At 45.0% G+C, this 12,853-nt stretch overlaps 1 protein-coding gene across 1 annotated transcript in view; it reads left to right on the top strand.

The window, feature by feature from the left end:
- SLC15A3 (solute carrier family 15 member 3) overlaps positions 1-12,853 on the top strand; it is a 115,038-nt gene that overhangs the window by 48,937 nt on the left and 53,248 nt on the right. Inside the window, exons 3-4 of the mRNA XM_069233033.1 lie at positions 6,869-7,028; positions 11,622-11,732. Of these exons, the coding sequence (XP_069089134.1) occupies positions 6,869-7,028; positions 11,622-11,732 (271 nt within the window). The remainder of the gene's footprint in view (positions 1-6,868; positions 7,029-11,621; positions 11,733-12,853) is intronic.

Genomic DNA, 12,853 nt, shown 5'->3' with positions numbered 1-12,853 from the left:
AGAGTGCATGGTTTATGCCCTGTACCCCAGCATTACAGGAATCACATCTTCTGTCCTTAGATTTCTCCCTAGACCAGTTAGCAGTAACAGGAAATGTATTCATGCTTAGCAATTTCAAGAAACATTTGAATTCTGTTAACCAAGATTTTTCGGAGCTTCTTCACAATAGAAAATGAAATTATTAAATCAAATTCTTCCTTATTGCTACAAAATTGACAGTCCAAACAAACTTTGGGTACCCAAGGATGACTTTAAAAAACCTTTGAGCTGATAAGCTGGCCTGCTGTGGACAGAGGGAATGGGCTGCAGACATCCCACCCACACCCAGTTACACAGGTTTAAGCGGGGGCACTGAAGGTGTGGGGTGCTCCACCTGGGGGTAGACAACCCAAAGACCACCCGCTCTTGCAAAACGCTTGAAATAGGGTTACAAATGAACCCCACCATTCGCCAGTCCACCCATGAACCACACACCCCACCACAACATATACCTCTCATACATATCCCTGACATATTCAGAGGATTTAAGACATTGGCAGAGTGGTCTCTGGCCCAGTGCCCCCAGGCTTTCATGGGCCCCCTAATAGAGGCAGCTCTGTTCTGAAGACAGTCCTGCCCTGAGGGACTTGAATGATTTTAAAACACAGATTCTTTTAAACACCATTTCCTTTAATTTATTTTTAATACCGGTAACGTGTGGGAGTCTGTTACAGACACTTGGCAGAGAAATGTTGTGTTTATGTTTTTTGCACCACGGACCATCCATAAAAAATGATCCTCTTCGATCAAAACAGGACCTCACACATGAGAAACGGTAGTGTGTCGCAGAGATTACTTGCAGTAACATTACTGAGCTGCTGCTGCTGTGTTACAATATTGAAACCACAGTCACCATCCCTGAATATTAGATATAAACACGTTTAGAATATGGACCCGTGTGTCTGTGCGCTGTCAGTGACCTGGACAAAGAGGGCATGAAAGAGCTGAAACTGGATCATCAATTTAAAAATGTTTCGTACAGGGGCCCCAAAAATCCTTAGGATATCCCTGGCTCATGATGAAAGCTAATGGCAGTGGGTATGGGGACTATATGCTCCTAGAGCTGGGTCGAATCAGTACCCAGACTTACCACCAAGGTACCCCTAAACTAGAATCATGATGCCACCACCATCAGTCATGGCATAGCCTGGATTGAGAGGCAGCAACCACCACCACATAGACAAGGGGTACATTTTCGGTGTTCAAATTGTGAGACTGTGAATGAAATAATATTGGGCCATATGTACAAACACATTTTCCCATAGACACAGAATGGGCAAAACTGCTTGCTACATCTGGCCCATTGTGACCTGGGGGTGGAGTACGGCCTTCAGTTATGTGTGCTTTAAGTTAGATATGTTTGCCCTTTTTCTCTTCACATCTTATCCATCTGCACATTTTCAACCTCCTCTCTCCTCTTCAGTTCCCTCTTTTCACTCACATGAATGCACTTCCTCGCACAGCCCTCATTTTACCACCCCAAAGATACACCGCACTCATTCACATTTAAGCACTTTATTTCCTTTTTCCTTCTAAATATTGTGACCTCTTTGCACAACCTTTGCACACATTTACACTGAATTTCATTTGGAACTGGAATACATGACCATTGCTCTGTGTGCTCTGCAGAGGTGCCAACCCACTGACAGGCACTTTGCTTTGCCTTCAGCCTCAGCACCAGCGCTGTCAATCAAAGCCCCTCATAAACACCTGGCACAAGTCAAAGTGTGCACTATGGAAGAGTAATACAGTGCACAGAAACACAGCATGATGAAACAGCTAACTCTCCTGGGGACTGCAACATCAAGTAAAACGTGAAATAAGAGAGGAATTAAATCACTTTTGAACATTTATTGTTTGCATATCAATCCATGTTTTTGGCATTAATGTCAAGGGCATGGCCAGTTTTAAAGCCATACAGCAGAAAAGTGCCTTTACTGAAAGCACATATTTCTCCCCTTGTGCTTGAGTGCGATATTTGGATCAGTTTCACAAGGGAACAAGAACCCTGATCGTCTTTTGGATCAAATTTGTGAGGGAACAAATACAGCAGCTCCACTTGTAAAGGAGCCAGCGATCTGCAGCCTGGGGTGTCACAAGGGGAGGTTAGCGTGACAAGGGGTCTCAATACAATAAAAATAACTCACGGTTAGCATTCTAACACTTACCGAAGCCAAGGCACTAAATCCCACCTGCTTGCATCCATTCCCACTGCGTGGCGAGCGGGGAAAGTGCGGGATCTATGCCTGTGAATGACAGATGGCTGTCCTCAAGCAGGGATGAAGACGCTGACGCCCAAAACCATGATGCTAAAAGCATCACTGGCCTATAGTGGCTCCTGCCATGAACCACAATGGAAGTGAAGGGCTTTGGAGCAGTCACCCTCTGTCGTGCATCACAGTGTAGAAAGTTGATTTACTGCCTGGCTTCCGTCCCTGCTTCAAAGCAAGGCAGGCCAGGCAGCGTGGGACAGACAGCCCAGACTTAAATGCATCGATTTGTTTAGCGTTACGATTGCATCTCTGAACGAATCTATATATTTACTATTTTTTGCTATAAATGTGTAGGAAGTTCAGAGGGTTGCAGGCCCTCAGCCCTAAAGGAGAAACCGCCCCTGCAATACAGTAGGACTGTGTTGGTTATGGTGGCAAACTACTGTTCATGCCTACAGGCCTGATCCCATTATTATTTTGTTACATGGACTCTCACATCTCACTGTAGCAGGCAAGGGTTTGGGCGTTGGGCACCCATTGTGACAAACAGTGGATATAGGAGCTTTACTGTGTGATAATCCTAGCTACGCCTTCTTAAGAGAGACAGTATTTTGCTTAATCAACTATAATTTTGTATGCCTTTCTAATTTTATGACTGTCTGATTTGTGGAAAAGCTTACGCTCAATACTGTAGGCCTGAATCAGTTATGGTGACAAGCTATGGGCCTGATAGGCGCACTGGGAACATTTTGTCTGATGCAATAGGACCGGTCTGCTCATAACAAAACATTATGACAAAGGCAGTTGGCCTAGCTTACTGACTGTGAAAAGCATGTATTTAACCTAAACACGCCGCCAAACCCTGAGAGTTTTTCCTGTAATGATACATGTTAGGCCCTGTTGAGAGAGGTCGTATATTGTTTTGCTAGCTGTATTTTTGTATAGATTTGTAATTTTATGACTGCATGCATGGTTTGTCAGTGTATGTGCATGAGAATAGGCCGGTAAAGTGCAAAGTCAATGATAAAAGCGTCATTCGTTCATTGCGAAAAGTCATGCCAGATTTCATAGGTTTGACCTGTTTAATACGAACCATTACTACAAAGCCAGTAGGCCAGACCTTCCTATTGTGAAAACCATGAGATAAAGGCAATAGACTTTTAAGGGTGAATTGTTATTACACTGCGGTAAAGCCTATAGGCAGGTAATTTGTTACATCGAACTTCACAGATTACCATAAGTGTTTGGACAAACTGTGGGGATCCAGGGTATGTAGGACAATCATCCTTGCTAGGCTGTTTTAGGAGAGATAGTATTTTGCTTTGCAGGGTGTAATTTTGTATATATTTGTGTCTTTATGTCTTCATGCCTGATGGTTGCCTTGTGGACAGCTTATTCTCAGTACCAAGGGCTTGAGATGGTTACGGCTACAAACCACTGATAAAGGCTAGAGGCTTTATCGGTTCATTGGGAAAAGTTATTTCAGATTCCTTGGGTGTGATCTGTTTATAATGAAATGTTATGACAATTAAGTTATCCTTACTTACTATGAAAAGCATGTGTCAAAGGAAACAAGCTTTTAAGGGTGAATTGTTATTACACTGTGCTAAAGCCTGTAGGCAGGTATTTTGTGACATGGAATCTCGCAGATTACTGCAGTAGGCTAGGGTTCTGGGACTGGTGACCAACATGAACAAAAAACTATGAGGACAGAGGATGTGCTCTTTTGGGGGCTGATTTAAGAGCCCCTAGTGCCTCCTTGCACCACATTAGCGCAGTTTTTTTTTACGCTAATGTGGCCCAACAAGGCCAAAATCACAGCGCCAAATTTACAAAGTGGTGCAATGCATGCATGCACTCTGTTACCTTTTGTGCTACAATATACATGCACTAGGCATAATGTATGCAACGGGTGTGAAAAATGGCGCAAAGAAATCTAAAAGATTTCTTTGTGTCATTTATTTTGACACTTTTAACGCCTGCTCAGAGCAGGCGTTAAAAGGAGGCGCACCGTTGTTTACAATGGGCCTCAATGGGCTTTACAAGATTAGCGTCGACATTTGACACTAATCCTGCAAAGCTCTGCATTAGCGTCAAAGATTTTGACGCTAGTTCCCCTAACTACTGCCGTGGTGCGCCATATCTTAGATATGGCGTACACATAGGGGCGCTCAGGGGCACAAGAAAAGTGGCGATGCATTGGGTGCAGTGCCACTTTTTTAAATCAGGGCCTTGGTAACCTTATTAGGCTCCATCAGTGGGGAGCTTGTATTGTTTTGACAATTGCACTTTGCACATATCTGTCATTTTAGCACGGTATGGTTCTCTTGTGGGACGGCTCATGAACCAACATAGTAGATCTGAGTTAGTTATGGTGACCGCCAATGATAAGGGTTATAGGCCTGATTGTTAATGACAAAAGGTTACGATAAAGGCAGTAGGTCTGACATATTGATTATGTCAATCTGAATTTAAGGGTAGACTGTATTAAAGCGAACCTATAGGTATTTTGTTACATGGAATCTAAGAGATTGCCAGACTAGGCCAGTGGTTTGGTGCTGGTTACCCCTCCAACGAACATCGGTGTAGAGGATTTGTACTGTCAGAATGCCTGGTAGGCTCCCTCAGGAGAGATAATATTTTGCTTTGTGTACTACATACACTTAGGAGTGTTTTCCTAGTGGTTGCCTCCTTGGGAAGCTTAAGCTCATTACAGGAGGTCCCAGTTGGTGATAAACCAATTATAACAGCTACAGGCCTGATTAGTTCATTAGAAAAATATTTCTGTTGCCATGGATCGGCTCTGTTTAATATGAGAAGATATGATACATGCATTAGGATATGATAAATTCAAAAGCCATTACACTGTGGAAGGTTATTTCTCTGTATTACAGCCTACAGATGGTTGTATTGTTAGATGAAATGTCACAAATGACTTTTGTGGGGAATGACTTCGATGTTGGTGACTGCCAATGATGAACCCTAGGAGAAGAAGATGTGCACTGTAATAGCTCTCGCTCAAATCTATTCGTATCTGTCTGCCAGGATGTTGTATAATGCATACATTCATTTATACAATATGTATCCCTTTATGTACGTAGCAGACCTTTGGGTCAGCTCTGTTCTGCCATTATTCTGTTTGAGATTCATTTATTCTCTGCTTCCATCCATGACACTGACCGAATAGGGTAATGGTTGAGTCCACATAAGTCACTGGTTCTCTTGCCCTCTGAATGATGACATTTTCTGATTACATGTACATCCACCTGAAAATTACTGCACTTCCGTGTCAGGGCTCCTAGGTCAGACCTTTAGTTTTGAATTTTCTCCTTTTATAGTTCCCCTTTCATTTCTTTGCTTCTCTTTTTATTTTAATGCTTCTTAAGACAGTCGTAAAGCTCTCCAGGCACTGCCAACGGGTTGCTTACTTGTCATTCATTGATCCCATGAGACCAGTTCCTCTAAACCAAGAGACCATTATGGAGTGTTGTTGTCCATAGTGTATCATTGTTTTACCATTCCAAGATGGCAAAATGTTTGTTCTTAATGTGGCGGCCATGTTTGAACTTTAAAACAACGATAGAACATATAAGGATCAGGGCCATATTATGAACATGTTTACTGTGCATGCTCTATAGAAAGAGGTCCATGAGCGGGTTTTGGTGACACTGTGCTGCTTTTAGTGCATACGTTAACTCAGAAAATGTAAGTTACTGTTTACGGTTTTAGACAGTATAGCTAGCAGTTGTCTAGCATACTCTGCCGGTGATGCACTTTCAGAAAACAGGTGCTCAGACCAGTTCTGAGCCTGCACAGTGATGTAGGCACAGCCCCAGAATCGCCAAGTTCAACTTTGGTAGCTACATTTTCCATGCCAAAAAGAAGTTTGGAACTTATGGTTCAAAAACAGAGTTTCACAATGGGCAACATCACCTGTGCAAAGCACTCGATTGCAAGGAGAATAAACACTGATAACCACTGATGTTTTGATTTTTTTAAAACATTGGAAAACACTGAAAATTCCCTACCAGAATTCACGACTAATAGAAACTGAAAACAGGAACGCCTGCATATCAATGGCATAAAGGGCATTACAAGCCAGACCCGTTGGCATTCCCAAGGCTTGTTTTAGGAGCAGCTCTCAACTTTACTTTAGATTAGGGCTGTGACAAGAACTTTTCCCCTCTAGTGTACTAAGTATTTGTGTTGTGAAATGCTTTTCTGTGGTGTGCAGTGAGAGGGTCATTTTATTTTAAACTCTACCCTCTGAAAGGAAGCGAGTGGGGCTGGAAGGAATGGGAATGCTGTGGAAGTGGGCTAGCGGAATGAGTGTGTTGTGGCATTGGCTGAATGGGACCGGAAGATTCGTACATTCCATGGAAGGGGATCAGAGGGACCAGAAGAAATGTCAGCTGTGGGAAAGGGGGTATGTGGAATCACAGGTGACTTGAGCCTTGTGGGAGGTGGAAAACAGCAAGCTGCTTTTATAAGAGGAAATAGCTCTCATGGATCCTGGAGTCAAGGGGACCATCAACTTTGATAACTTCAGTTCTCCAACCGCAGAGTCGTTGCAGAGGGTGCACTGATCTCCATATCCCTCTCTCTTTCCAACGCAGATCCAGAGACCTGCCTGCATGTGTCAGTGAGCAAGGAGATCGAGCTGCAGAGGACGAGGCGCGACTGCACCGCAGCGAGGCCAGAGCCAGTGCCGAGGTCTTATGCAAGATCATGCCTGTCCTGTTGTCGCTCATCCCTTACTGGATGGTGTACTTCCAGGTAAGCACCTTGACCCCAGCATGACCAGTACAGGCAGGGGCGGCTCCTCCATTAGGGCAGAGGAGTGTCACCCCCGTCTGCAGTAGGAGCTGCAAACCTTTAAAAAAAAAAAAAAGGTATAATAAACTGTTTATTATAGTTTTACTTTTAAAGGGGGAGGGGCCGTGGGGTAACGAGCACCGAAGGAAGTGCACACAGCACTTCTCTCAGTGCACATGTATGTTTGGCCAGCCTTCTCAGGCCGGCCGAACACACATGCGCACAAGGGCTCTCTCCAGCCCGGCACTGTGTTGCAGAGTTGGAGAGAGCCGTCCCAGGCTCCCAGGCTGCGTTGAAGCGCCCAGCCAGGGTGCTCCAGCCAAACATAATGCTACTTTGAGCAGCGTCATGATTGGCCGCAGGGCAGGCTGAGAGCCTGCAGTGCAGCGGAGAGTGGAGGCGACGTCCAGGTAAGTTTTTTTTAAATTTATGTTTGATTTTTGTTTTATCCCCCATCACTTTTCCAAGTCCCCAGCTGCAATTGAGTGCAAGTCCAGGCGCTAACCTGATGACATCACCTTTTGACATCCTGTGCCAAAGCTCTGCACCTGGCCTGAGATATCAAACAACCTCCTCTTGTGTGGATGTATCCCTCATCCTGGAGACATCCTATTCTGGGACACCCTTGTCTTGCAGCAAAGCAGACCATGGACATATCCCACATGTATGCAACACACACAACTTTTCCATGTGCTGAGACATTCCACACCATATAGATATTGTAGTGTCTTAGAGCTATAAGCATTAGGACTGCATGATTCGGAACAGACTCATAAAGAATTACGTAATCAGTATGGAGTGTTGTACACTGATAAGTAAAGACGTTGACTCCAAGTGTGTGGCGTGTTCTTGTGCCTTCTACCAGGTTGGGGAGGATGCAACAGATATCCCATCCTCTGTGTGCTTTACCTCAGTATTCTGAGATATCTCACACTGTATGCATGTCCTGCGATATCTCGAGCAGACAAACAAGGCACTTCTCCTGAAATATCTCGCACCCTGTGCATGTGCTGCGATATCAGGAGCAGACGAACAATGCAATGTTCTGAGATATCTTGTGTCCTCTGCATGTCCTGCAATAAATGGAACGAGTGAACAATACAACATCCTGAGATATCTTGTGCCCTGTGCATGTCCTGCAATATCTGAAACAGAGAAACAATGCACGTCATTAGATATCTCGCACCTTGTTCAGGTCCTGTCATAGCTGGAGCAGACAAACAATTCAATGTCCTGAGATATCTTCCACCATGTGCATGCTCTGTGATACTTGGAGCAGACAAACAATGCAATGTCCTCAGATATGCTGCACCCTGTGCATGTCCTGCGTTATCTGAAGTAGATAAACGATGCACGTCTTAGGATATCTCACACACTGTGCATGCCCTGCGATAACTGAAGCAGTCAAGCAATGCACATGTCCTAAGATATCATGCACCCTGTGCATGTTCTGCAATATCTGGAGCAGACAATCAGTGCAATGTCCAAAGATATCTCACACTCTGTGCATGTCCTGCAATATCTGGAGCGGACAAACAATGCACATGTCCTGGGATATCTCGCACCCTATGCATGTCCTGAGATATCTGTAGCAGACAAACAATGCACGTCTTTAGATATCTCGCACCCTGTGCATGTCCTGCAATATCTGGAGCAGACAAGCAATGCACATGTCCTGGGATATCTCGCACCCTATGCATGTCCTGAGATATCTGTAGCAGATAAACAATGCACATGTCCTGGGATATCTCGCACCCTATGCATGTCCTGCAATAAATGGAACAGACAAACAATGCACGTCTTTAGATATCTCGCACCCTGTGCATGTCCTGCAATATCTGGAGCGGACAAACAATGCACATGTCCTGGGATATCTTGCACCCTGTGCGTGTCCTGAGATATCTGTAGCAGACAAACAATGCACGTCTTTAGATATCTCGCACCCTGTGCATGTCCTGCAATATCTGGAGCAGACAAGCAATGCACATGTCATGAGATATCTCGAACCCTAAACATGTCCTGCGATATCTGGAGCAGACAAACAATGCACTTCTCCTGAAATATCTCACACCCTGTGCATGTCCTGCAATAAATGGAACAGACAAACAATGCACATGTCCTGGGATATCTCGCACCCTTTGCATGTCCTGAGATATCTGTAGCAGATAAACAATGCACATGTCCTGAGATATCTCACACCCTGTGAATGTCCTGCAATATCCGGAGCAGACAAACAATGCACGTCTTTAAATATCTCGCACCCTGTGCATGTCCTGCGATATCTGAAGCAGGCAAACAATGCAATGTCCTGAGATATCTTGCACCCTGTGCATGTCCTGCTATATCTGAAGCAGACAAACAATGCAATATCCTGGGATGTCTCACACCCTGTGCATGTTCTGCGATATCTGAAGCAGACAAACAATACACATCCCCTGAGATATCTCACACCCTGTGCATGTCCTGCAATATCTGGAGCAGACGAACAATGCACATTTCCTAAGATATCTCACTCTCTGTTCACCCTGTGCATGTCCTGCAATATCTGGAACGGACAAAGAATGCACATGTCATTAGATATCTTCCACCTTGTCCATGTCCTGTGATATCTGGAGCAGACCAACAATTCAATGTCCTCAGATATGCTGCACCCTGCGCATGTCCTGCATTATCTGAAGTAGATAAACAATGCTAATCTTGGGACTTCTCACACACTGTGCATTCCCTGCGATATCCGGAGCAGACAAACAATGCACATGTCCTGAGATATTTTGCACCCTGTGCATGTTCTGCGTTATTTGGAGCAGACAATCAGTGCAATGTCCAAGGATATCTCGCACCCTCTGCATGTCCTGTAACATCTGGAGCGGATAAGCAATGCACATGTCATAAGATATCTCAAACCCTAAACATGTCCTGCAATACCTGGAGCAGACAAAAAATTCACTTCTCCTGTAACATCTCACACCCTGTGCATGTCCTGCAAATTATGGAACAAATAAACAATGCACATGTCCTGGGATATCTTGCACCCTGTGCGTATCCTGAGATATCTGTAGCAGATAAGCAATGCAATGTCCTGAGATATCTCGCACCCTGTGAATGTCCTGCAATATCCGGAGCAGACAAACAATGCACGTCTTTAGATATTTTGCACCCTGTGCATGTCCTGCGATATCTGAAGCAGGCAAACAATGCAATGTCCTGAGATAGCTTGTACCCTGTGCATGACCTGCAATATCTGAAGCAGACAAACAATGTAATGTCCTGTTATATCTCGCACCCTGTGCATGTCCTGCAATATCTGGAGCAGACAAACAATGCACGTCTTTAGATATTTTGCATCCTGTGGGTGTCCTGCGATATCTGAAGCAGACAAACAATGCAGTGTCCTGAGATATCTTGTACCCTGTGCATGTCCTGCAATATCTGGAGCAGACAAACAATGCACGTCTTTAGATATTTTGCACCCTATGGGTGTCCTGCGATATCTGAAGCAGACAAACAATGCAGTGTCCTGAGATATCTTGTACCCTTTGCATGTCCTGCAATATATGGATCAGACAAACAATGCAGTGTCCTGGGATATCTCGCAACCTCTGCATGTCCTGTGATATCCGAAGCAGACAAACAATACACATGTCCTGAGATATCTTTCACCCTGTGCATGTCCTGCAATATCTGGAGCAGACAAACAATGCATGTTTCCTAAGATATCTCATTCTCTGTGCATAAACTGTGATATCTGAAGCAGAAAAACAATGCCAAGTCCTGAGATATCCCACATCTTGTTCATGTCCTGTGATACCTGAAGCAGACAAACAATGCAATGTTCTGCTGAGATATCTCGCACCCTGTGCATATCCTGCAATATCTGGAGCAGACAAAAAATGCATGTTTCCTAAGATATCTCACTCCCTGTGCATGTCCTGTGATATCTGGAGCAGACAAACAATGCAAATGTCCAGAGGTACCTCTCACGCTGTGCATGTATTGCAATATCTGCAGCAGACAAGCAATGCAAATGTCCTGAGATAGCTCACACTCTATGCATGTCCTGCGATATCTGGAACAAAGAAACAATGCAACGTCTAGAGATATTTCGTACCCTGTGCATGTCCTGCGATGTCTGGAGCAGACAACCACTGCACATGTCCTATGATAGCTCACATGCTGTGCAAATCCTGAGACATCTCCCACCTGTGCATGTCCTATGATAGCCCACATGCTGTGCAGGTCCTGAGACATCTCCCACCTGTGCATGTCCTATGATAGCCCACATGCTGTGCAAGTCCTGTGACATCTCCCACCTGTGCATGTCCTATGATAGCCCACATGCTGTGCAAGTCCTGAGACATCTCCCACCTGTGCATGTCCTATGATAGCCCACATGCTGTGCAGGTCCTGAGACATCTCCCATCTGTGCATGCCTGTGTTGTCCTACATCTTGTGCATGTTTTTAGACTACTGTTCAGTTTTCTTCTTTTTGTGTGCAAGCTACACCATTTGTCCTTGTATTCACAGCACACTGTGTGCACTGTTCTTTGTGACTAGATGCAGAGTACTTACTACCTCCAGGGGCTGCATCTTCGCCTGCCAAGTTTCTTCCCCAACCAGAACGCGAGCAACACAAGCAGTTTGAACAGCGAAGAAGAAACCTACAGGGTAAGGACTGGTGCAAAGGTGGCAATTATAGGGTAAGGACTGGTGCAAAGGTGGCTACTACAGGGTAAGGACTTGTGCAAAGATGGCAACTACAGGTTAAGGACTATGACAAAGTCAGTAACTACAGGGTACAGACTTGTGCAAAGGTGGCAACCACAGTGTAAGGACTTGTGCAAAGATGGCACCCACAGTGTAAGGACTTGTACAAGATGGTAACTACAGGGTTAGGGCTGGTGCAAAGATGGCAACTACAGGGTAAGTCTAGTCCAGAGATGGCAGCTACAGGGTAAGGGCTCGTGCAAAGATGCCAACTACAGGGTAAGGACTTGTGCAAAAAGTGAAACTTCAGGGTAAGTCCTAGTGCAGAGGTGGAAACTACAGCTTAAGGTCTAGTGCAAAGATGGCAACTACAAGATAAGGACTTGAGCAACAATGGGAACAACAGTGTAAGGTCTTGTGAAAAGATGGCAAATACAGGGTACTAGTGCATAGACAGCAAGTAGAGGGTGCCGACTTGTGCAGAGATGGAGACAAAAGAGTAAGGACTAGTGCAAAGGTGGCAATAACAGGGTAAGGACTATTGCAACAGTGGCAACTACAGGGTAAGGATTAGTGCAAAGATGGCAACTACAGGATGAAGACTGGTGTAGAGATGGCAACTACAAGGTAAGGACTTGTGCAAAGATGGCAGCTAAAAAAAGTAAGGACTTGTGCAAAGATGGCAACTACAGGGTGAAGACTAGTGTAGAGATGGCAACTACAAGGTGAGGACTAGTGTAGAGACGGCAACTACAAGGTAAGGGCTTGAGCAAAGATGGCAACTATAGGGTAAGGACTTCTGCAACGATGGAAACTACAGGAAAAGGACTTGTGCAAAGAGGGCAAGTATAGGATTTGAACTGGTGCATGAGCCCAGGAGCATCGTAGCAGCTCACAGAGTGGGTGAGGGTGCTTCAGATTTACTAACTCCCACCATCAGGGGTCCGTACCTCAACCAGTGCACCTCTGTCCTGACCTGCAGCGCCCCCTGCCGTGCACCCACAGACACGGTTCTATCCATGTTTCTCCCCGCTGACCAGCAGCGCCCTCTATCGTTCCTTTATAAAGACCACACGCAGCTC

This window comes from Pleurodeles waltl, chromosome 4_2 (assembly GCF_031143425.1).
Source record: "Pleurodeles waltl isolate 20211129_DDA chromosome 4_2, aPleWal1.hap1.20221129, whole genome shotgun sequence".
NCBI lineage: Eukaryota > Metazoa > Chordata > Amphibia > Caudata > Salamandridae > Pleurodeles > Pleurodeles waltl.
This window is presented reverse-complemented; position numbering and strand designations above follow the sequence as displayed.